The following is a 25,166-nucleotide window of genomic DNA, read 5'->3' on the forward strand; positions in this document are numbered from 1 at the left end:
GGATCTAACTCACATCTCTCGTGTCTCCTGAACTGGGGCAAGCAGTTTCTTAGACTTACACTAGATTCCTCAAATAATACGTCTCTAATTTCAAACTATTTCTTAAGCAAGTTAAATAGTCTCGGCATAATTCTCTAAAACACATAATTTATGTACTATAGATTCCCCTTCAGGGCAACAAAATTCACATACTATATTGGTATTTTAACTGTGTGTATTTACCAATACTGAACACTTACCAAACAGCAATTTTGGACCATGATAAAATACACAGTTTTAATATAGTGCTGAAAACTATGTTTGCAACCAGCTTCCAAACAAAACTCCACAGTCAAAGCCCACTAGTAAACATCAGATTTATGGGGCAGACATCCTAACTAAAAATGCCAATTCTATCCCTTGGTCATTGCTCCCACACTGCCACCCTCCTGTCTTATGACTCTACAAGCCTGAATCAGAATCAACAGCTGATAAAGGAACCTCCACTAAAAATAGTAGATTCTCTTTCCTCCCAGACCAAACCACCTAACTACCAGTGTTCCTGAACGGATAATTCACACTTATCAAAATTACTGCTGGAATAGTTGCTGTCCGAATGCTGTTAAAGAATGTTAAAATGGAGCTGCTTCAAAATATACATCAAGGTGGCTCAACAGCTTCACTTTAATATGGAATCCCAGACCTACAACAACACATGAACTGCAGTGGTGTGACTCACAAAAGCCTTTCAAAGTATGATGAAGATTGTGTCCCTCATGCTGACTGCCCAAATGAGGTACAGGTGCAAAAGCAACTAAGCTGCCATACTACAGAAAAGAAATGCAAGCCCCTTACAGGGGAAAGCCCATCTCTCTGTAATTCCAAAATACACCTTTAAATCTTAGCTGGTAACTCACTCATTTCAAGCAGAACTCAAAACTCTGAACAAAGCATGCCCCTTGTTAGTTTATTATAATGGCGTTTGGCATGAACAGAGAATGTAAGTCATCCCACAAATCAAAAGGAAGCCAGAAACAGAAGCCAAGATTCTCAGTTCCCACTGGCTCCAGGCACATGTCATGTTTTCATAACGTCTTCCTTGTTATCACGGACAGACACACAGAAGCTACTTATCAAAATTTTTTTTAAAAATCTAATAAAGTGAGAAAGAAAAGCAAGAAATCTTCCTAACTTTCTCAAACTGTACTGAGAAAACAACATGAAATCAAGAAAAATCTCATTGGCTACAACCACTTAAGCAGTCATGCATTACCGATCTTAAACCCTGCATTGCAAAGATAACCTTTACCAGCCACAAAAGTTTCCTAACATTCAGAACCTTACATCTATGAATGTGTGAGAAATTTCCCTAATGCACAAGATTCACCTGGACCACCACTGATAACCCAGGAGCATTCCTGTTAAAACACCTTGGGGCATATCCTGTTAAAATATTTACCATTAAAAACAGCTTTTAATGTCCTGAGACACCAGGGTCTTATGCCCTGGTTAACTGGCATATGGCTACTCCTGGCACCATCCTCATCTATACTTAACCACTTTTATATAAAATGCAGCACTAGCTTTTACGTAGCCATTTAAAGTAAGATATATTTAAAACCCCAGTAACTTTTATACATGCTCTATCCCATTTATATGCTAAACACAAGATTCTAATATTGAAATAAGTTATCCATTTAATTTCCTTTCTTTAAAAATTACTGCAAGGAAGCAAAAAACAAAGATACTTGAGCTTAGGCACCACCGTTTATTTTAAAAGATCCTTCCTGGAAAAATATTAACTATAATATCCCACTATTTTTTCTTTTTTATTCAAATATGTTTTTGGCTACATACAATTCTAATCAAGGTTAACAGCTAAAGCATGAGGAAGTTTAAGCTAGAAAAAGTTGGAAAATGTGACAATTTTCGTAATTTAAAAGTAGTGGAAACAAACCACCATCCTCTAAGTTCCCCAGTGTCAGCGACTTTCTTGTTCCCTCTCCCATGCCCAACAGCCCACAACATAACAAAAGGAAATCAGTGCTATTTACATAAATATATAGGGGCACATACAAGGTCCCACAAGACACCAGTGACTCTTCCAACCCAAAGTCAGCTATGGCCTTCCGAAGCCACGACAATTTTCACACCCAACTTTTCCCCCAGGGGTAGGGAAGGAAATTTTTTTAAAGTTTATACCTCCAGAGTGAAGCCAAGTCGTCCTGTGTTGTATCTGTCACATTTGGAACAAAAAGTGCAATACTATCACAGGTACTCTATGCAATGTTCTCTTCATTCTGAACGCAGAGGATCTCAAACTGAAGCACTGCTATAATCTCCCCCAACTGAGGGGTATCTGAATCCAGAAGAGCAACATTCCTTCCACATTCCCTTCAGACTTCAGTAATCAGGAACTAAGCTTGGTCTGAACCAAACTCTGCAAGGCCCCTTCCAGCAAGGGTCCGCCCACCTCTGCTCCCCGGCAGAATTTTGGCCAGCCTACCACGCGTCACATCACATCACCTCACCCATTGGCCTGCTCCCCTATTTAGCTGGTACAAGCCCATTCATCCATCTCAGAGTGCTGCCATAAGCATTCTTCAGCCTAGGGCTCCCAACATGCCTTGCACAGCAGGTATAAAGGTCACTGTTGCACATGTGGGTGTGCCTGCCTCAGATGCCCACATGATGGGATGGAATGCAATGACTGCTAAGCACAAAGAACTCCACCCAGAAGTCCAGCAGGCTCACCAGCAAGGACTGGGCTTCAGTATTCAAGTCACTCTCATCAATACCACCTGACCACCCTCTAGGTGCTGGATATGTGGATCACCAAGGTGCCTTCTCTGCTCTCTCCCAAAGCCTATTCAGACAGTAGAACAGTCCAGATAAGGAAAACTGCAAAACCGTTTCAAGGTTCAGTTAAATCCAAATTGTAATAGAGGTTTCCAGCAAATCTCCCTGGGCAGAAAAATCAAGCTCCATTATTGGTTTTAACCACTTCAATACAAGCAAAGGGCTTCCTTGACGGCTCTCTTAATAAATCAGTAAAAAAAAAAAAAAAAGTTGTCTCTAATGTACTCACTCCTATTTACTTTGCTAGTAACGCTGTATGGTTCAAAATCCTGAACATTTCAATGACTAATGAAAATCAGCTATAAAATTTAATCTACCAAGTTCATCAGTGGAAGCTTCTCCAGTTTAATACTTGCTGCCACTAGAAACATTTTACTTTATGTGCTTTCTTCAATAGTTACTTGTTACTTTATGACAAAGAGGCTGCTAAGTATGTTTTTAGGTTGGGCAAAAGCCTTTAAGAATAAAAGCAGTCTATTACCAATGTTTTTAATTCCCTACACATGAGGAACAAACTCACACAAGGTTAGAGAAGAAAAATCAGGAGAATAAGACAAACTAATTGCATTCACAGGCAGGTCAATACATTTAAAGTTTAAATTTAGCAACTCCTGAATGTTAAAATGTCAGTTCTTCAACACAACTATTTGCCTATTTCTTATTCAACAGTTGAAGAAAATTAATAAGACACAGCGGCTAAACAAAAACCAATTAGAATTCACAGAATATGCTTACATTTTTTTCCAGTAAGGAAACAATTCAGACTATCTCTTTTAATTTTTCAACTGATATTAAACTGAGATCAATTTAGAGTTTTCACTACACACTGTATTGTTTTAGATGCTTTCAAAATTCCATTCTGCTATATAAAATAATTTGACCACTACCAAAATTCCCAGCTAGAACTAAATCACTTCCCAACTAATCCTAATGAAAATTAAGTATAGTACATGAAGATAAACCCACAAGAATCCCACAAGCTCGTGAACAAAAACACAGTTGGTGGAAATTATTTACCTGGAAGAAAACTCCATCTACAAACAGGCTTAAGATTGACCTATTGGGTAGCCAATTCTCCAAGTCAAGCACCAGGGAAATGCATATCAAACCCTTTCAGCCCTCCAGCATACACACTCGCACCAATACCTAACCAGATGCTGCTCCCCCTCCGGCTGCTCTAGTTGAAATTAACTTCCAGTTTTCCGCTGGGTCAAGGGTTGGGAGTGGGGGATGGGGGAAGGCAGAAACCCTAACCCCACTGGACAGAAGCCAGCAAGGCACAGGCCAACCCCGGTACCCACTGGGAGGAAGCAGGGCCTTTCCAACCGGAGTTAGAGAGCCGGGATCTGGCCTGCTAGGGAGAAAGGAGCCATTTCTCCAAAATAGTCCAGGGATTAAAAGTCTCCAAACGCTTTGTAAACTGACACACTACACATGCTTTCCAAAAAGTGCAACCCCCGCCCCCCCCCCGCCCCCGCCTTGTTGAGGAAGCAAAAATCTTCAACCTTCTCTATCTCTTCGTGGTTTATCTACAAGCCAAATATTTTTAAAATTGAGGAGCAGGGTAGGGGGGAGGCCGGGAGACAAAGGCGGGTTTGCAGAAAACCGTCTTACTCTGCAGGAACTGAAAGGCGCTTTGGGGCAGGAGAAACCCAGGCGTTCCCTCACGGGGAGCTCCCAGGGTAAAGGCAAATTCCTCTCCCCTCAGATGCGCGGACGGCCCCCCAAGACTCTTGCCCGCCACCGTGGGACAGAGAAGGGAAAGGCACGCCACACCCGCGCGCGGCCGCTGCTGCTTTCGCCTCTCCTATGGTTTAAGGGGGGAGGGGGGGGGGCGGTCACCCACTGCTTCCCAATTCCCACGGATGCCCAGAAACTGCCCTCGGAGACTCTTGATTTCCTGTTGCACCAACCTGACCTGTTCTCTGCCGGAGAACATTTAACCGAAAGAGCTTCCTTAAGCGACTTTATATACCAGTATAAACAATCCGGTGGCAGGGCCACAGACGAGCTGTCTATTCCTACAGAGCAGTGTGCACACACACACACCTGCCAGAAACATAAATGCAAAAGAAAACGAGAAACGCCAAGCCACACAGCAACCCCAATAAGTGGAAAAGTTGTTTTCAGCTGTGTTCTCTCCTCCCAATGGCCGAGAAGGGAATCAATGAGGACATGCTAAGCAAGCTCACCTCTGCCTTTTGGGGACCGAGTGCTCAACTTCTATGAGTTTTCCGTGCAGTTCCACTTTACCTGCGGACACACAAGAGGTGCAGGACAGTTGGCCGAGTTGAGCGGCTCTCTGGGCCTTCTCAGACCCCGAGCGGCTCGAGGCCGAGACAGAAAGCGTCCCCGCGCGGGTGGGAAAAGAGAAATCAATGGGCAGAGGTCGGTAACACTCTCCCCGCCCCCCTCGGCCTTCCCCGCCCACGTCCCCCGAGACCCTAGCAGACAAACTCGGGGCAAAGGGCTGCGTGGGCTTTCCTCAGCTGGGGGCGCCTAGGCCCTTCTCCCGGGGGTTTCGGCCCAGGCCCGCCGGGAACAGGCAGAGAGTGGCGGGAAAGGCTTAAGGACCGCCGGGCAGGCGCCGAGAGAGCGAACGTCCAGAGGCGCAGCTGGGCACCAGAGGAACCACGCGCGAGGGACGGCGTCCGCCACCCCGAAAGGCACGCGGCTCTGAGCGGGACCCGAGCGCATCCTTCCCCCGCGCGCGCCCGACCAGCCCGGAGGCCGCGGCCCGAAACCCGGCCTCGCATGGGGACGGGCTCCCAAGCGACCCCTGGTCGCCCGCGCCCACCTCCCCTGTAGCTCGTCAGACCCGGGAAGATGGAGCCCAGAACCCGGGGGTTGCCCTCGCCCGCCTCCCCCCAGGGTCGAGGGGAGCGCGGGGCCGCCCGTGCGCGGCACCAGCCCCGCGGCCTCGCTAGGCAGCGAGGTCCAGGCCACTTTGGAGTTCTCCCTCGGCCCAGCTCTGGGGGCGAGAGAGGAGGCAGCGAGTGCACCGCCAGAACCCCCCCGCCCCATACACACTCACACACACACAGAGGGTAAGAAAGGAACGAGAATCGGGCGTTCGTTCCCGGCCCCCAAGGCCCGGCGTGCCGGAGCCTGGAGCACGCGCCTGGGCCCGGGCGGCGCGCGGGGCGAGCTTCCCCCCTCCCCGCTCCAGCACCCCAACCCCGGTCCCCGGCGCCGCACGGTGCCCCCGCTCCCCTCCAAGCCCGAGCCGGGGTTTTCTGGACAGCGCGCTCGCCCTTCGCCCGCAGATCCGGGCGGGGGAGGGGAGCCGCGGGGCCGGGTAGGCGCCCCGACTTGGGGAAGGGCCCCGACCCGCGCGTGCGGGCGCCCGGGCCTCGGCTGCTCTCCACAGGCGCACCCGCACCCGCCCAGGCCGGGGCCCGGTGCGGACAGTACGGTGTGGGCTGCCGCGGGCCCGACCCCGGCAGGCCCGGCCCGGGGCCCACCTGAAAGCGCCTCGATGGCCTTGAGGGCCCAGCTGTCGTCCGGACAGTCCACGAACGCGTAGCCCGTCTTCACCAGGAAGGGTCCCGACACCGGGATCTTGGCGTCCTTGAAGACGCTTTCTAGGTCCGAGGGGACGGCGTTCTCGCTGAGGTTTCCGATATACAGTTTGTTCATTGTGAAGAGTGGTTGTTGCTTTTAAGAAAAAAAAATTAGGAGAAAAACGAAAAATTAAAACCACCCACAGCGATGGATGGATCCGGCGAGTTCCCCTCCTCTTCTCGCCGTTAAAATACACAAACACAGTAAGAACCAAGGACAGGAACGAGAAGCGAAAAAAATCAGATCCGAAGGTTCCTGTTTTTTCCTTTTCTAGGTATTAAAAGAAAAAAGAAAAACCCTAGCGACAACCCAAACGCATCCAAGAGTCTTCCTAACTCGGAGGAGGAGGCGGGATTAGCGAGAAAAAGGAGGAGAGGAAGGAGGGGGGAAACTACTTTTTGTCTTTTCCTCCCCAAACCCTCTGGCATCGACCGACGGACTGTGAAAATATCACACTACGAGAGGGCAAGCGCCGCCTCCCCATAAAAAAAAAACCCAGAAGGGTGACTGGCAGGAGGGAGGGGAGAAGGGGTGGAGGGGAGGAAGGCGCAGGAGGCGGAAAAAATCCGCTCCGAGTGTCCGGCTTTTTGAATGAGCCACGTGTTCAAACTACAAATCAACGTCTCACGTGAGGAATCCCAGCGCCTCAATTTCAGTGGGTTTCGCAGGGAAAAAAAAAAAAAAAGAGCTAGCAAGAGGAGGAAGAGGGGGAGGGGTAACGAGATTGAGCGAAGGACCCTGCGCAGGGGCGGAGAAAGAGGGGCGGAAAATGCTAAAGAAGCCGCAGCCGGGGTCGCGGAGGGAAGCGCGGCTAGGGGAGCTGATGGTCATCACAGAGTTTAGAAAGGGTTATCTGGTCGGGGCGGATCCTCCAGGAGGGTAAAGGGGGCGGGAGGAATATTGATTTTTTTTTTTAATGTGATTGGAGTGGGGGTGCTAACTAGGCAATCCCTCAGCTCTATTTACCCGAGTTTTAAAGACTCGATTTTTAAAAATAGGCAATCAAACAAAGCCAAAGAGTCACAATTCCGAACTCGCCTTGTGGCTTCGATGACAGAAGTGTAACCTCGGCAAACCGCGAGCACCTTTCCAGGGGTTGGCGGGGACGGAAACGCAGCGAGGGGGTGGGGGGGGTGTGAGGGAGCCGGAGAGGCGGGCCGACGCGCCCCACCCTATGCACCCTTTGCTGGCGCGGGCACCGGCAAAGTGGGGCGGCCCCGAGCCAGGCCGGTGGGGGGATGGGAGCCCGCGGCGTCCTGGGCGGGTGTCTGGGCGACACCTCCTCCGCCTCCGCCTGCGCTCGCGGTGGCTTTGGGCTTCGCGTTTGCTATTGGTTGCGCGATTCAGAAAAGGCTCCGGGATCAATGAGGCCGGGGGCGGGCTTGGCCACCGGTGGGGGAGGGGAGCGCAGGGGCCGAGGTTTCTGGCGTTGGGATGGGGGCGTCCCGGGCCTCGGAGGCCGGAGCAGAAAAGTCAAAGTGGGAAAAGTCGGTATTTAAACGGAAACCATTTCTTCCTGTAGTTTCCAGAGGAGGAGGAAGAGGAGGAGTGGGGTAGGCTGGTACTTTTATTTAAAGAATTTTAGTTGGAGAACTTGGGACACTTAAAACAGGAACACCGCTGTGCGTTACCCCTAAGTGGTAACTTGCACTTGAAAAATTGCTTGAGTCTCTTTCTGCTGCTTTTCTGCCTGCATTTGGCCATTATAACCGTTCATAATTTCCCTTGTATGTAACGAGTACAATGGTGGGCGGTGGGGGAGGGTCTGGGCCCGATGGAGCCTTACAGGGCCAACGAAATGAGGACTGGAGACAAGGAACACGGAAATGAGTGCTGGGTTTCTTTTCGAAATCGCCAAGAGTCGTTTATTTTGTCCTCCACTCAAAGGCTTCATTTGCACCAGGATTCTTGTGGTATATTTTTAACAGGTATTCTATGGAAAAGAATGCTTATTTTTTTTAAATGATTGCAATTATATATATTAATAGGATGGAAATTTAAGCAGTCTTTATAATCACTTAATACTCTTATTATTAGAAAACTGTGTAGTAGAGAAAATACTGTTTACACTATATCATCAGTAATTATGATAATTGATAAAGTTCATTTCTTTTGGTCAAACCCATGCATTTAAAGATGTATGTTTTCCAACTGAAAGATGAATGGAAAATTATTTTTTCAATATGTGGGAATGGTTGTATGATATAAAGAGCATTTACATTTTTTATTTTAAAAAGAACTTACAGTTTTGTGTTAAGAAACCGGAAGGTGTCAGATCATCCATTTTAAATGCAACTGTTCTTTCTAACAGGTTTTTCTTTCCTGCCAAGCTAATCCAACTTTTTAAACGTAAACTCACTTTCACAAATATTTTCATTCATGTTTAATTTAGTGAAATGTTTTTACTTTATGATATGGAGGGTGTAAACATGTTCCTCAGTGTTTACAACTGTATTATGAGCAGTATCTTCAAAGAACATTTAGGTGGTGAAATTTTAAATTTATGATTATAACTTTTTAAAAAAGCTTACTTATTTTTCCTTTTCATATTTTTGAAAAGAGAACCTTCATTCCAAGAAAGAAAAAAGCACATGTATTGTCATATTCAAAATGTAAATATTAAATTATAAGTTTTATTTACCTGTTGCATGTGATCAAAAGCTATAGAAATATACTTTTCATTCACTTAGTAATATTTGCTTTTCTTTAAATTTTATAAACTAGTCTGTTGATCATTTAAGTTTTAGTAATTTTTCATAAAAACAATTTTATATGTTCAGCATGCTTTCAAAAATCAATTGAATGGTGCCCTCTGGATTGTTGACTGTATTTGCTTTTACTAAAACTGAGACCTAAGAAAATATCTACTTCTAAAGCATGGGATAAAGTGTTTATTTTCCATAAATAGTAGTCCATGCCTGTCTTTCACTATCAAACAAATCTAACAGCTGGGATTTAAAACAAGTGTGTGCAGTTTTGATGAAATATGTTCCTGGGGCTCTTGTGAACTTAATGTGTGTATTATTATAACAAACTGGATACTCCGTCTAGGACCTTAAAAACATACACGAGTTACGTAAGTTCAGCCATCAAAAAGGGAGTTAAATATAGCCCACTCCACTTCGACTCGTCCATGCATTTGAGGAATCAGTAATATAATCAATGGCTGAGTAAAAAGACCATGGGTAATTGTATTTTTTTACTGACATTTCAAGTGTAAAAATACCTTCGGTGGATTTTCAAGAATGATTATAAGGTTAATCTAACTTCCAGTCTTAATGAGTGTCACAAGAAATTAACCGTGTGTATAGGCTACACCAAGTTCTTTCTGAAGCAGCAGCAGCTCCTAGTAAATGTTGAGTCCACGAAGGACTCCCACCCATTGTATGTGCTCTGATACGGTTGAGGCGTTCCAACTGCAGCCTATTTACCCTTTGGACAGCTGCACCTCCTCCTGATCTCCTGACCTGAAGGCAATAAAAATGTTTCTTATGGGTCAGTGTAATATTAAAGGAGAAAAGCCGTCTTTAGAAGGTCGGTTACCACTGCTGTACCTACAGGTTATGAGCGACGGCTTAGCAGATAGAGGAGGGGGAGAGGGCATTCTTGTTGCTAACCCTAATTCCCGGCTTCCTCTGAGACCAGCCCAGAGCCGAAGTCCTTAAGGCGGGTGGGCACGTAATGCCGCGTCGCCTGGGCCTCATAGAAGGTATTTTTTAACATACTCTTGCTCCTTCGAACAGCTCTCCTGGACTCTGATCTGTTAAAACCAGATGCATAATAATTAGCGGCAGCCTGGCTCTTCGCTCTCTTCGGAATATGCCTTCAGTGATTTTTATTTAAAATAAAAGATGGTGCCCTGAGAGATGTTTCCTTTCCCCCTGCGGTTCTGCCGGGAGAAACTGGGCGGGATCCTTGCAGCTCACACTCGGGAAGATCCTTCGTCGGCCGCTGCTCGCCTCGGAGGCCCTAGACCACCCGTCCGCCCTAGCCCCGCTGTGGGACAGGCGCCTTCTGGCTGCGTCTCGGATTCGGTCCCCGCGCGCCAAGCCGCGTGAACGCGTTAGACGTGGGGGCCCAGGCAGGGGAGCCTGTGTCCCCCTCGCCGCACTACCCGACCTGAGCACTTCCCTTGCCCGCCGGGGCGAACCTGGCAGCGTGTTTGGCGACCCTGCCGCACTTCCGGCCTGTTTAGTGTGTGCGAGGGGCTCATCGGAGCTGGGGGATGTTTGGTACCCACGGAGAAAAATCGCAAGGAGCAGTCGCTGAACCCTCTGCCTCTGGCCGGGGCGGGGCGGGGCAGTGAGAGGGGAGCGCTAGGCGCGCAAACGCGGCTCCGGGGAGGAGTTTCGCGCTCCTAGGGGCCGACTCGCCGAGCCCGAGTTAGAGCAGCCGGCTTGGAGAGAGACGCCGCCCCTGGCTGCGGAGGGGGTAGGGGGCTTCTCTCACCCGATTGGTGGATGGAGGGAGCCTATCACCGTCGGCTGCCGCCGCCGAAGCAGTTTGCTGGTTTCCATTCATTGGCCCCCGAGCCGCCCTTGGATTTCCATCTTTTGTGGCGCGAAAATAACCCTTTGCTCCCTCTTATTGGTTTTGTTCTTGTTGAGGGGTGAGATTGGCTTCCCCTCTTAGTACTCTGATTTTTCCTGCCCTTTAACTGTGAGTCCAGTCCTAACCCCCAAGGAGAAAAGAGGGAGATAACTGAGGAAGAATGAAAAATAGTTGTGCATGTGAATTCCGCCCCTGGGGTGACCGCGTGGTGCCCGCTGAGGCCCTTCCCTTCCCCCAACGTCCAGCGTCCGGAGGTCGTAGGTTTGCTCCTTGCTCCGCCACTGAAGCCACATCGTTTCCCTGCTCGACTCCACCGACGTTTTAGAATTTATATGTCTTTTTTAGTTAAATTAACAATACGTTTCCAGGTGCTTGATTTTTCCGGGGCTTCTAGAGAAATCTACGTATTCCGCCCCCTCATTTCCTAACCCCCTTTGTGGTCCACAGCGTTGTTTCACACAAAACCAAACAATCCCCTCCAAAAAAAGCAAACGAAAAATTCCTGGTAAAATCAACTCTACGGAGACCACGTTTTCGTTAAAGCTTCCCTAAGACTAAAGAGCTGAGACCGACCTTGAAGGATTAGCGATTTCTGTAGCTGAAATGTTCTAATTTTACTGACGTTTGGTGGAGACGGTGAGAAAAAATAAATATGAATTTATCTTGGAAAAGCACAGAACAAACGAATGATCGTATTTAATTAGATTAAACGAAAAAGCTACCAGCAATAGTGATGTGTTCTAGGTAGTGGTGTGTTCGATACATTTGTAATTTATATATAAGTTGCTATTGGTCTCGAAAACAAATTGAAAATCAGAATTCTGGTCATTACAGAAGAGGGAAGTATGAATTTGTTTGGTATATCTAATTCCATAACAGGCTTTTCAATTCTCTGATTATTTAAAGAAAAGGAAATGTATCAGAAATATAACAATAATTTGTTTACAGATAATTTTGTGGTTCTTTGTAAGTCTTGACAAAATACTTGATTTGGTTTAAAACTAGTAAAACGAAAATAACCTAGTAAATATTTTAAAACTTTGAGAGAATTGGCTGAAATCAGAGGGTTCAGATTTTTTTTCTATATTGTTAACTCTTAGCTAGTAGTCAAGTTACATCATCCTCTAAAGTTCATTTGGAAAAACTACTTAGTTCTGTATTTTTTTTTCCCTTTTAGTCTCTTAAAACTATCTAATTGAAGGAATATAAATATAAATTGTACATGGCAATTTATATTTTAAAGAGCAGCTCTTGAAAACAAATTTTTAAAACTGACGTATTAGTAAAGAAAAACTTTTAAAATGCATTTTGTTTACATTTTGTATGATTCAACAACATTTCACTAACGTGGTTAATACTTTTGAAGTTTTCGTGTAAAATTATTTCTCAGAAAGCAGAGTAACTTACAAATGGCTTACTTTGACTTGAAATTAAAGTTTAGAGACTAAATTAGAGTGTAAATACTGAAGATTACAGAGCTAATAATTTATATAAATCTTAAACAGCTAAGAAATTTAAAATATGAAGATACAATTATTTGTAAAATGACCCTAGATTTTGATTTATATATTGTGTAATTTTTATATTTTGAAAATGATACAGTAAATTTCAATTGTTAAAAAAAGTTCCAAAATAATCTGGACGAACCAAAACTCTAAAACCCGAGCTATTTTCAAATGTTTTCTCGAATTCAAAGATTTATATAACCAATATTTTATTTAAGAAAACTTTTTTCTGGTTAGAGAACTCTATTTCTTTTTTTAAATTTTCAATTATTAAGTCAGGAATTGGAATTTTCATCCATCTGGTAACTTAAAACATAATTGTTAAAGCAGTAGATAAATATGATTCCTTTTATTGCAATTATATTCTTGTTTTACTGCTTCACGTGAGTGAAACTTAAAAAAAAATATTCATTTATTATTACTACTCTAGGGGATAAGGGGATGAAACTTTTAGTGAAAAGACTCTTTGGCAATTGATGTGTATATAAGCTTTTGCAGACCAGCCATAGGAAACAAAGAAGATAGGCTTTTGTTTGTTGGGGGAGGGGTATAGGGAGGCTGAGAAGACTTGGATATTTAAACTTGTTTCTTGGTTGCAACTCATTTATCCTGCAGGTTTTCCTGCTAAGGGTGTAAGATGGTAGTAGAGAGAAAATGTATTGACTAATGGAGTAAAATGGGACAGTAATCCAAGCATGAAATCCCACTGGAGAGAACAATAAAGAGCCTCCTCTCCCCACTAAAATAATCCAAAAGCAAAGCACATGCTGAGGTTATAACTAGTTCTCAGCATTTTCTAACACATTTAAAAGACACATCTTAGGTTACCATTTTCACATTGGGACCCTTTGTTTTCCTGACATTATTTTCCAGAATCCCATTCAAAGAAGAAGAAAAATAAAAAGGGATTATAGTTCCCTTAATGAAACAGCAGATTTCATGACATGTATATACAAATCAGCTTTAGAGATAAATTGATGAAGCCCTCATGCTGTCTATAAATCAAAAGTTAATTTTAAGATTTAATAAGGCAGAGTATATTTATAAGTTCCTTACTTGCAGGAATGATGTCAGACCATTATCATTTACACTTTGAGTCTTTAAAATTCATTCTTTCTTGAGTTCACTTTACATTTTGATCCTGAGCTTTTCTAGCAGGATGATTCCAGCTTTAAAGATGGAAGCAGCAGGCTAGGTGAAGATTTTATTATTATTTCAAAACATCTCAGCTAAAATTCATCAGAATCTGAGAACATAAGATACAGCAGGGGTGGGGGGACAAAAAACAATACCTAGTCTAAGGGTTTTATCAAAATTGTCACTATAAAGATTTGTCTTAAAGTTCATGCCTAACACACTTTTGTTGAAACATTTAGTTCTTTTTTGTAGTAGGTTGTTTAAACATACAAAAGTTGGTAGTATTCTTTGTTGCTTTTCTCAAATGACGTATTTACTGATCAATTATTTTTTAAACTAATAGTTCTATGCCTTCTCAAAGGCAAGATTTTGCTTTAACTGAGGTTTAAATTTAATATCAATAATTGAAACTGTTTGAAATAATTACCCCTTATTTAATTTTGGTTTGGTTTGTGCCAGTCATTGAAGTAATTTTTCTATTTTTTAAGTTATTTTTCTTTGTAAACTATTCCTATCTTATTGTAATCTAAAAGTATTTTTCCAAGACTTGGAGAAAAATTTAAATATAACTAAATCTTATTCTGTAAAATATTGTTAAGACATAAAAATGTGTATAATTTGATACAAGAAACATATTACTATTAAATATTTTCCATTAAGCTACCATAACTGAATGGTTCCTCTTTTTAATTCTAACCCATTCTAATTCTAATCCAGCTATCAAAAATTTAATTCATAAAAAGGACACTAACAAAGGTCATAAAAAACAACAAAAAATCAATTTTGTTATATAAAAAAAGTATGATTTCTGTTATACTGTTAACTAACATTTTGTTCTGAGACAAGTAAATACTGAATGATATCACCATCTTTTGCTTTCGTTTGTTGAAAATTGCCCAGAATTTTGCTCCTTGATTCTGGTACCATATGCCTTATGGTAATTAATTTGCTTTTGCATTTCTTTCCTACCAAGATTCAAATGCCATTTTTTGGTTTTGACTTAAATGAATAGCCATGCATAAAAAGCCACATAAAAATTATCTAAAATTTTGGTGTAGTGTACTATAGATGCTCATCTCTGGCAACCGTAGAGATATATTCCAATTTTATCTTAATCCACAGCTGATATCATGACTTTGCAGATTAAATTGAATTTTGTTTTAAAAATTAATAACAACAAAAAAAGTTGAGAAAGTGTTTAAATCCAATTAGACAACAGGGTTAAAAGGTGACATTACTCTTTCCCCTCAATATCAACAAATCTTCCAGTTGAGGGCAGTTTTGTCGGGTATGGAAGGTATGGAATGCAGTCAGTGTGTGCAGTTGGACAGGAGAACATATGTACATATTCCTGCTGAGAAGTTTTTTGTAGAGATTTGTGGAGTAAAGCAAGATAGAACTTGTGTTCAGTTCTCAAGTTGCAGGTTAAAAGAAGCAAGGTAAGCACTGTTTTACTAAGTTTTGTCTTTAACCATCAGAATACTTCAGTATGATGCTTTTAACAGTGGGAAGAGAAGAGTAATAATACAGACTGAACTGGAATTAGGATGTCATTAGTACATCAACATTAGAATTTAAGTAATACAAGTATGTTTGGAATTTTCTGTTTTTCTTTGCCTTATTACCTATTTTTTAAAAACTATTATACCTAGTTTAAAAATATCAAATAACATTATTAAAACATACGTGTAATGAATGTTTAAACTTATAGAATAATATCACATATTTTTTAAATGATAGATGTTCAATTTACTGAAATAATATTATCACAGATCCTTTCTGTCAGATTATTCTACCACTTCCTCTGTGCATATGATCCATATATGGAGGGTTCATTTTAATCCGAGGTAATAGCATTATTTGAGAAAATATCCCTAATTTTAGAAAAAAGCCAAAGGTATGATGTGCTGTTACTGTGAAAACAACAATGTGTTTTGAAACCTATAGAGAGGAAATTCAGATTTTAAGTGAATTTTTACTTTATTATTTACTGCATTTTGTCTATTTATTGAGGAATAGGGAAACAGATTAAACTATAATGTTTAATCTTCAGGGCCGACCACCAATAAAGTTTTTAGTGGCTATAAATAAAGTATGTTGTTTCAATCAATGATAGCCCCTTCCTATTACTATTCTCAGAAAAGTTTCTCTTTCCTTGATTATTAAATATCCCTAAATTATTTCTTTACAAAGTAGGGGGAAACTCATGTTACAGTAGGGTAACCAAATATTTTTAACACTTTGAGCTTTTGACAGATGAAGAATGACCACTGCTTTTTAAATAAAATAGTGTCTTTTGTTGTCATAAGTGATGTATTTATTTTCTTTCCTTATCTCTATCAATGTTCTGCTAATACAGTAATAAGCTGAATTTACTCTCAGATGTGATAGTTAATGGAAATAAATATATTACAGCCAAAGTGCAGAGAAAATATATAAGCAAGAAAAAGATCAAAATCAGCATGTCTTGATTAAGCTAAAAATTAAAGTATCTTCCCACAAACAAACCCAGTGATCAAGCTTATAGTTTTTATTATTTAAAGTCTGTAACAGTTAAAATTTGAGTGTATTGTTGGTTTGCAGTTATTACTAATCATGAGTAGAATCTCTTCAAAAGTTTGTGGTTTTATTTAATGTAACTTTATGTGATATAAAAATCAATTACTTTAAAAAAAATTTTTTTCATATTTCCTTGCAATAAATTTGAAAACATGAAAGTTAAGCTGAATACTACTATTTTGTTAAAATCTATAATCTGTGGATTAAAATATGGTCTTTTCCATCTAATTTTTCCCTGAAAACTCAAAATATAACCTATTAAAAACCAGGAGATGTAATGGCATCTACAAGCCCATGGAACAGGTTTTGCTGATTTTTTTTTTTAAAATAACCTTGCAGGTAACTTACAGATATTAGAGAATTTGATTTATGTATATGCAACTAATTGAAAGTTGGACATTTAAACAGAAATGGATTTTGAAAACAATATAATTTAAGCAAATTGCTGCTGAGTGGCATTACCAAAGTGATTATGCAATGTAAAATGAGGTTATATACTGGATTTTAAATTCCACTATGAATATACCAATATAAATATGCAAATTATTGTTTTCAAAAGCCCAGGCTAAATGAATGTAACCTCAAAAAAGCAGACTCTGTGGTGTAAAGGGAAGTCAAAATGTTTGAAGCATTTTAGCAGGAAAAGGCTGTGTGAACCGGAAGATATCTAGATTCACTATAGCAGATAGTAAGTTAGGATATCTCTAAAATGTAATTTTGGTAGTTAAAATTTGGTCTTTGGATATGTAAACTCTTAGAACTTTTTTATTTAATGGAAACAGAGATTGAGGCAATTCATATTAGAACTTAGTCCTAAAAGATCCAAAGTGGGAATATAGCCTTTTATATATTCCAGATTCTTGGATGTTTGAATAAAGAAGTTTGGACTTTCCGTTTGTGTCGTTAATTAGGGAATTGTGCAGAGTATCTTCTCTCTTACATGTCTTTCAGTTGAACTTGTTTCATTATAAAACAATTCTAAAATTTGAGGACTGGGAATACTTTTAGAGATCTGCTAGATTTTCCTTTTACATTTGAGGAAATTGAGGCCAGAGGAGGTCAAAGCAGGCAGACACCCAGCTAGTTTGGTGGCAGGGCAGAGGTGTGTTTATCACTGAATGAAACCACATGACAGTCCTAAGTGGAAGGTGGTAAAAATGCTTTTTCCAAATTTTGGTGCTAAGAAAACCCAAGGTGAGGTTTGTCCAGACCCAGTATCATTACTTTAAAAACAACAAACAAACAAACACCTGCATTTATTGAGATCAGAAGTTCTGCAATGTCATTAAAAGGGAAAAGATTGAAGGCAGAAGAAACCTTGGAAAAAAAAAAAGTTACCTGATTCATCTCAGTCACTTTACCCAGGATCTCATTTAAACCATCCCAAACAAGTAAACAAGTTTAGTGTGAAAAGCTGATAAGGAAGAAGATTTTTCTTCTCTCAAAAGCTTGACTCAAGGCCCAGCCATATCAGAACCTTCAGGAGCCAAGAAATCTGTATTCACAGCCGCCTTACACACTCTCAGCAGCAAGCTAAGAAATCCCTCCTCATATCAAACTTTAAAAATGGTATGTTAGGATTTAGTCCAAATGAGCGATAGTTTTTCATTGGGTTTGAATTTTATTTTCTTTTGCTTTAGTGAAATTTCAGAGGGTGGGGGAGGTGAGTGTGTATATATATACACACATGCATCTGTTTGTATGTATCTCCTCCATGGTGTAGTTCAGACTTTCCTTATCTCCTGCAGGATGCAGAACAACTGGCAGAAACCCACCCTGCCCCTAGCTCTTTTCTTATTCACTCACACCAGGACAGAGTGGTGGTACTGGCTATAATGCCTTCGAGTTTCCCACCCCTCACTAGACATGAGCCACAACCTTTTCTCAGAGCTCAAAGTCCTTGGCTGTACCTTTGAATTAAAAGCTACACTTAAGGAACTTCTTGTACCTGTAAGTCTGTTGATCTTCAGAAACCATGGATGCCACAGAGGAGTCTGTTTTCTCTGTGTTGCTGACCCTGCTGTGACCCTGGGTCGGTTTTTTTTTTTTTTTTTTTTTACCTCCTTGGTCTTGTTTCCACAGTTGTAAAGAGAGTTAAACTATTTATACCATCCTTTGCCTTTTTCACAACAACAGAACACTTAGGAGGCTTTCTACAAATATTTGTGGTATTTTGTTTTCAGAAAAAGGACTAAGGTTGGAAATATCAATGAAATTATCGGACCACTTCAGAAAGTTCTATCAAATGCAAGGGGGGAAGGGATTATTGCTTGACACTGGAGAATAATGGAGATTTTGTGTGTATGTAACTAGTATCAGAGAAAAGAAAACTTATTTAAATACCTCAGCTAAATAGGAGTTGGTAGTGAAAGCAGAATACAAATGAAAAACTATCCTCTATAAAGGAATTCCTTACTGATGCCAACCACCATCACAAGCCAGTGTCTTGACCAGAGATTGTATGAAATTTGTCTCAAATCTCCAAGTAAACCAATTTATTTCCATAAATGGATTTCTTCTGTTAGAGCCTCATGCTTCATATGAACTTAGATGAGAAATTATTACCATCATACAGAGTTTATAGGTAAAAGAGAATTAACAAGGAGAAGCAAAACATCAAAATTTTGGAACTGATGAATCAAATATCAAATTACTGGATGATGTATCAGTCAGTATGAATGTTTACTAATAACTACATTTTGCCTTTAAATTAATTTTCTGACCGCTTCCCGTAGATTACTAAAGAGTGTATCAACTTGGTCATTTTCATTTTATAGAAACAAAGATAATTAGAACAAAAACTGGAGCCTTTTGAGACCAATTGGAAAATATACTAGACCAAACTAAAGGTAAACAAAATATCTTTAGGTTTAGACCATGTACATTGAATTTAAAGAATTTAAAGTGCTCAGTTATAATGTCCATGTTTATTTCTGTTCCTGGTGGTTTCTTGAAATATTTTGTAGGAATTAGAAAAAGAGAGAGACGTAAAAATTTCATTTGTGCTAAGGTGACTATCCCTGGATTGGCTTTTCTTCCTCTAGACTGGAAATGTTCATTTGAGCAACACTTTCAAGAGAAGTTTTTCCTAAAATTAAAGAACTTCAGCATAGTTGCTCCCTCATGTTAAACAGCTTTAGGAGTGGTGACTTGAAAAGCTGGCAAGAATAGTGAGATTAGCAGGGCTCTAAGAGAAAAGAAAAGATCCTACAGATGATTCTTTATTTTCAGTATTTGAAATGAGTACCATGATAAGATGCAGCTTTAATACTTTGTGATTAGGAGTATCCCTGTGCATTCTATCTGTTTAATTCATCCTCATAAAATGAAGAAGAGAAAAGCTCAGTGGAACAAACTGAGTGATTTTGGAGCCATTTCTATTCGTCACTTATTTAAAATAATAAGTTCCAAAGCAAACAAAAAGTAATTTATTGGAAATTATTGTGCTTTTCCCCTATGATATTTCAAATTTTTTCAGAGACTTAAAATTTTTAGAATCCATGCAAATTGAGAATATATTTTGTTAACAAAAATTTTGTAATATGAAAGTAGATGAAGACTCTCATTGATAATCGCAGAGAAGATTATTTAGCTTATTTAGTTTATACCTCCAGTTCTTACCAAAATAAAGCTTTTTAACCTGGCCCTGCAACTTTGAAGTTATTTATAATGTAAATATAGAAGATATTTTTACTTTATAAAATTTCTGTTCCACTGCAATAATTTATATTTTTAACAAGGAAAGTCCTTATGGTCTAAAATCAGAACGAATAACGTTTGAAAACAAAGAAGCCAATCACATTTGGGTTGATTTTTCCTTCTACCTCTTGTGCTGTTGCGTTTTTCATGTTGAAAATCTTTCATGCTGATGACACATTCAAAAGTAGACACACTGTACTTTACATTTTAAGCTTACCTCATTTTACTTTGTTCTTTTTATTTTGTAATGTAATGAAATAATTATGTACCACTTATTCATAGCTTAGACTACACATGTAGGCTGGTCTCAACTAAGTCATTATTTTCCATGAATCCTGTGATTCTTGACACTAGAAATAACTTCTCACTCCTCTGATGTTAGAGTTTTGAAATGTGAATTTGACATAGCACTTTTTATATTGTAAGAAATTTATCATTAAAATTTTTTATACTTATGTCCTCTATCGTTGTAAACTGATTAGCAAGTCTGATTTATCCTTGTAAATAAAGTAAACTCCAAGTTTGCAGAGGTGTTTTGTTCGATTTGGTTAGGTCTATGTTGGTTATTGCTAATTTCCCAATACCTAAAATTATGCTTGACACGTAGTATATACTCAATAAGTATTTGTTGAATGAATGAATGCATGATACTGTCTAACATCCAGCCTTTTATGAAGCAAGTCTTCAGTTTAAGTTGTAGAACATAGAAATGCTGGGGTTTGGGGGTACAAATTCACACTATTCCACCGTCTAAAAGACATGTGGTAACCCTGTTTCAAAGAAGAAAACTAGTTACTTTGGGGATTGAGCATATAGACTAACTGCAACAAAATAAATCAAAACTATTTAAGTTTCCAGTTTTGTGAGGTGCTGAAGAATCTGATTAGCTCTATTATCAGTACAATCACATCAGATAGAGCCTCATAAACTTTAATCACTTCATGCACAGGCTAACTTCTAAAAAGTAATAGAGAGCAGAACTGAATTCAGAGGAAACTTTTGAGACTTAGTTGTATGAATGATTTTGTGGCATTTGGCAACTTACGTTGAGTAAGTATAAGGTTTTATGATACAATCCTATTTGAAGAGAAGAAATCATTTTTTAAAAATTGTCCAGAAAAAGAACCAGTCTATGATCAAAAGCTCTAAATTATTACACAGTCATTTTCACGTTAAAAAAGTAAAGTTGTCTAGAACCTCATACAGATTATCAAATGGGATTCTGGAAAGTTACTGTGAAGTCTTCCCCTTCTACTTTGAAAGAACTGTGGTTTTTCAGGTATGGAAATCTATGCTTTGATTTTTATGGAATCCTTAACTTTTATCATTTCATGATGGGCAATATCAAACAGTTAGCATTATCCAAAATGTAGTAGTACAAAGCCATATGGTTTTATTATGTGGTTAGCTAACAAAAATTGTTTATAGAATCACTAGATTCTGAAAATAATGAATCTAGTGATACGTTTTTCTGTAAAGACTTTCACGTATTGGGTATATTTTGAACTGAACTTCTTCATGTCTACAATTCTTCCTTTAATATATGTTGTATGTGTGTGTGCTCAGTCATGTCTGACTCTTTGCCATCCCCAAGGACTGTAGCCTGCCAAACTCCTCTGTCCATGGAATCTTCCAGGCAAGAATACTGGAGTGGGTTGCCATTTCCTTCTCCAGGGGATGTTCCTGACCCAGGGATTGAACCCGGGTCTCTTACTTACATCTCCTGCATAGGCAGATGGATTCTTTACCACTGCGCCACCTGGGAAACCCTAATCAGTGTCATCAAAAAACATTTGGCATAGTAGTGCTTTCTTATTTATTCAACAAATATTTGAGCCCCTAAAGGTGTAGGACATTGTGGAAGGCAGAAATTGACATGTGAGATGTGGTCCTTTCTCATTCTGGAGGAGGAGCACATAAATGCCATTTATACAGCCCTTAAAAAGGTCAGTGACATACCCCAAAAGCCCTTAACTTTCTTTAATGGCCCATAAAGATTGTTTTTAGGAATTCTTGCAAACCCTTCTTGAATATATCTAAATATGAAATATCAAACTACCTTCAGAAAACAATGACTATTAAATAAACTAAAAAAATTTTTTTTCTCAGAAGTTTTTTGGTTCATCATGTCCTAACAGAGACTGGCAGTAGAGGTAAGAAGAAACTCACTGCTGTTGCTGCTGCTGCCGCTAAGTCACTTCAGTTGTGTCTGACCCTATGAGACCCCATAGACGGCAGCCCACCAGGCTCCCCCGTCCCTGGGATTCTCCAGGCAAGAACACTGGAGTGGGTTGCCATTTCCTTCTCCAATGCATGAAAGTGAAAGTCAAAGTGAAGTCGAGTCCGACTCTAGCAACCCCATGGACTGTAGCCTACCAGGCTCCTCCGTCCATGGGATTTTCTAGGCAAAAGTACTGGAGTGGGGTGCCATTGCCTTCTCCGAAGAAACTCACTACCTACCCTCTAAAGAACTTTGTTTTTTCCAAAGATCTCTCAAAAGTGAAAGTACACTTTCTAAATACCAAACAAATTCACACTCATTCCACCAGTCCTTTCAGCAATTTTTGAACCCTAATCATATAACCTCTTATTTTAATGTTCTAGTTTATAGTGTCCTGGTTCTTTCAGTCTAGGATCTTAAGATACTCATTGATGGCTATCTTTGATTATTTATTGCCTTTTTCTAGACTTACGTCTTCCTTTCGTTGTTTACAGAACAATAGTCAACATCCAGGCAGGGGTTCACTATAATTTCATGAAAGGAGAATTTCTGTTTTTTCATCTTGCTTTAGTAATGTGCGAGTATACCCCTGAGTGGATAGATTTCAGACTTCTTGGACCTGCATCTTGGGTACACACTAACTTCTCAGTCTCTTTCTGAGGTATTGGTTATTGCTTGGATCAGAGCTCCTCATTTTTCCTCTTACTTACACTGAAGCTTATTTTGTACTCTTTATGTTCTTTTTTTAAAGTCTTTATTGCTTCTGTTTTATATTTTGGGTTTTTTTGCCTCGAGGCATGTGGGATCTTAGTTCCCTGACCAGAAACTTCCCCCTGCATTGGAAGAGGAAGTCTTAACCACTGGACCACCAGGGAAATCCTTGCAGCCCTCCAGGCTCCTCTGTCCATAGAATTCTCCAGCAAGAATACTGGAGTGGGTAGCTGTTCCCTTCCCCAGGGGATCTTCCAAACCCAGGGATCAAACCCAGGTCTCCTGAACTGCAGGCAGGCTTTTTACCATCTGAGCCACCAGGGAAGCTGGTGAGTCAGAAGACACATTTATAGGAATGGATGGAGGAAAAGAAAGAACTGTAAACCAGTGTGTTAATGTGGTGAAAAAAAAATCATCAGCCCTGTTCTATCCCACAGATGATACTGTTTGCTGTTGTTGTTGTTGTTTAGTCGTGCCTGACTCTTGTGACCTCACGACCTGTAGCCTGCCAGGCTCCTCTGTCCATGGGTTTTCCCAGGTAAGAATACTAGAGTGGGTTGCCATTCCCTTTTCCAGGGGATCTTCCCAAACTAGGGATTGAACCCCTGTCTGCTGCATTGGCAGGCAGATTCTTTGCCGCAGAGCCACCGGGTAAGCCAAGGATACTCTTACCTACTAAAGATGAACGTATCAGGTTCATCTCAGTGGTGTCACACGCAAGCTTAACCTTATAATTTTATCTAGCTGTTCCCTGGACTAAGTGATGTTTAAAGCCCTTTTGAACTCTAGTATTTTACTAAGTCTCCTGAAACAGTTAATTGCTACCCCAGGCTGACTTTCCTTATAGCTTATTTGTTGCTGTATAGTATTTAAATACTCTCTAGAGAAACTGTTATCACAAGAATACTGGAGTGGGTTGCCATTTCCTCCTCCAAGGGATATTCCTGACCCGGGGATTGAACCCATGTCTCTTGTGTCTCCTTCAGTGCAGACAGATTCTTTATCCACTGAGCCATCAAGGAAGCAAAGGGAAGCATTACAGCCAACACAGAGACATAATTCAGTTGATTTTTGTGGGAACAAATGCAGAATACACAAGAGGATAATAATTTCCATCTAGAGAGTTGTCATCATAGCAGAATTCATTTTTTGAAAAACCTCACTTATAAATAAGGGTGAGAGGAAGAGGGAGTGAGCTTTTGTACCCCAGGCACCGGCCTTTAGAAATTCTAGCATCACTTTAAAAAAATTAACCATTTGACCATTAACCACTTTGTATTAAAATGTACAATTCAGTGATGTTTACTACATTATGTAGTTATGTGACCTTCCCATTACTTAGTTTTCAAACCTTCTCCTCACTCCAAGAAGAAACCTGACCTAACACTACTTTTAAGAACCGAGGGAGCCAACATTTCACAGACCCTTGGTCGTCATTTGCTCTTTTGGTTCTACTACATATAAAATTTTTTTTTTCTTGTTTTTGTTTTTTGTATTTTTTCTTTTTTTTGGAGATATGATCAGCTGCTCTCCCGAAATAGAGCATGACTTTATACATACAGAAACTTGTACATTACCCTCTTTTTTTTTTTTTTTCTTCCATATAAAATTAAACATGAGTTCTACCCAAACTTTAGTACTCAACTTCACCTTCTGTAGGCTGAAGCTATTAAGATTCCAGAAACAAAGACTAATTAAATTCATACCTTAAATAGACAAAGTATTAAATAATGAGAGAGTTGAATCTAAAGTCAATATATTGTCTATTATGTGATGGTTTTATCTGGTGATCTTTAAAATTTTTTTAGACTATTCTGTTTATATAGTACACAATTTGCTACTAGTTGCACTTTTCTCACACTATGAGACCATAATTTGTTTTCTAAAGGATTAATCTGTTGAAAAAGATTTTATACCTACTTGCATTATAGTTAGCTAAGTGAAATTCCTTGTGCTAGCCAGGAATGGTAATTCACACCACATATGCTATAAAAGGGCTTCTCTGGTGGCTCAAATAGTAAAGAGTCTGCCTGCAATGCAAAAGACCCTGGTTCAATAAGATCCCCTGGAGAATGGAATGGCTACCCACTCCCGTATTCTTGCCTGGGAAATCTCATGGACAGAGGAGCCTGGTGGGCTATAGTCCATGGGGTGGCAAAGAGACATGACAGAGAGACTAATACTTCCACTTCACACATGCTACAGAAATGCTCTTTGAAGAACTGGGTTAGTCATCTCCTTTTTGTTTTACTTTTTTTTTCTTTCCTTTTTTGCTGCTGAAAACTGGGATTATTTTTACTTTCAAAGCTAAGGTTTTTTTCCGGTTTTTTAAAAAAATTATAATTATGGTTTAGCCACAGTTGTCTCCTTTTTAAGTTATA

The 25,166-nt window shown here is 40.3% G+C and overlaps 1 protein-coding gene across 3 annotated transcripts in view; it reads right to left on the reverse strand.

Moving 5' to 3' along the window:
• The window catches only part of IGF2BP3 (insulin like growth factor 2 mRNA binding protein 3), a 144,689-nt gene extending 137,751 nt beyond the window's left edge, over positions 1 to 6,938 (reverse strand). Inside the window, exons 1-2 of one of the 3 annotated variants that reach the window (XM_019958544.2) lie at positions 6,303 to 6,938; positions 5,031 to 5,091 (exon numbers count right to left, since the gene is read on the reverse strand). In XM_019958544.2, the coding sequence (XP_019814103.1) occupies positions 5,031 to 5,091; positions 6,303 to 6,477 (236 nt within the window). In that variant the 5' untranslated portion in view covers positions 6,478 to 6,938. The other 2 variants (XM_070787598.1, XM_070787599.1) reach the window with 2 other exon arrangements.
• Positions 6,939 to 25,166: the final 18,228 nt, after the last annotated feature.

Source organism: Bos indicus, chromosome 4 (assembly GCF_029378745.1).
Source record: "Bos indicus isolate NIAB-ARS_2022 breed Sahiwal x Tharparkar chromosome 4, NIAB-ARS_B.indTharparkar_mat_pri_1.0, whole genome shotgun sequence".
Lineage (NCBI taxonomy): Eukaryota > Metazoa > Chordata > Mammalia > Artiodactyla > Bovidae > Bos > Bos indicus.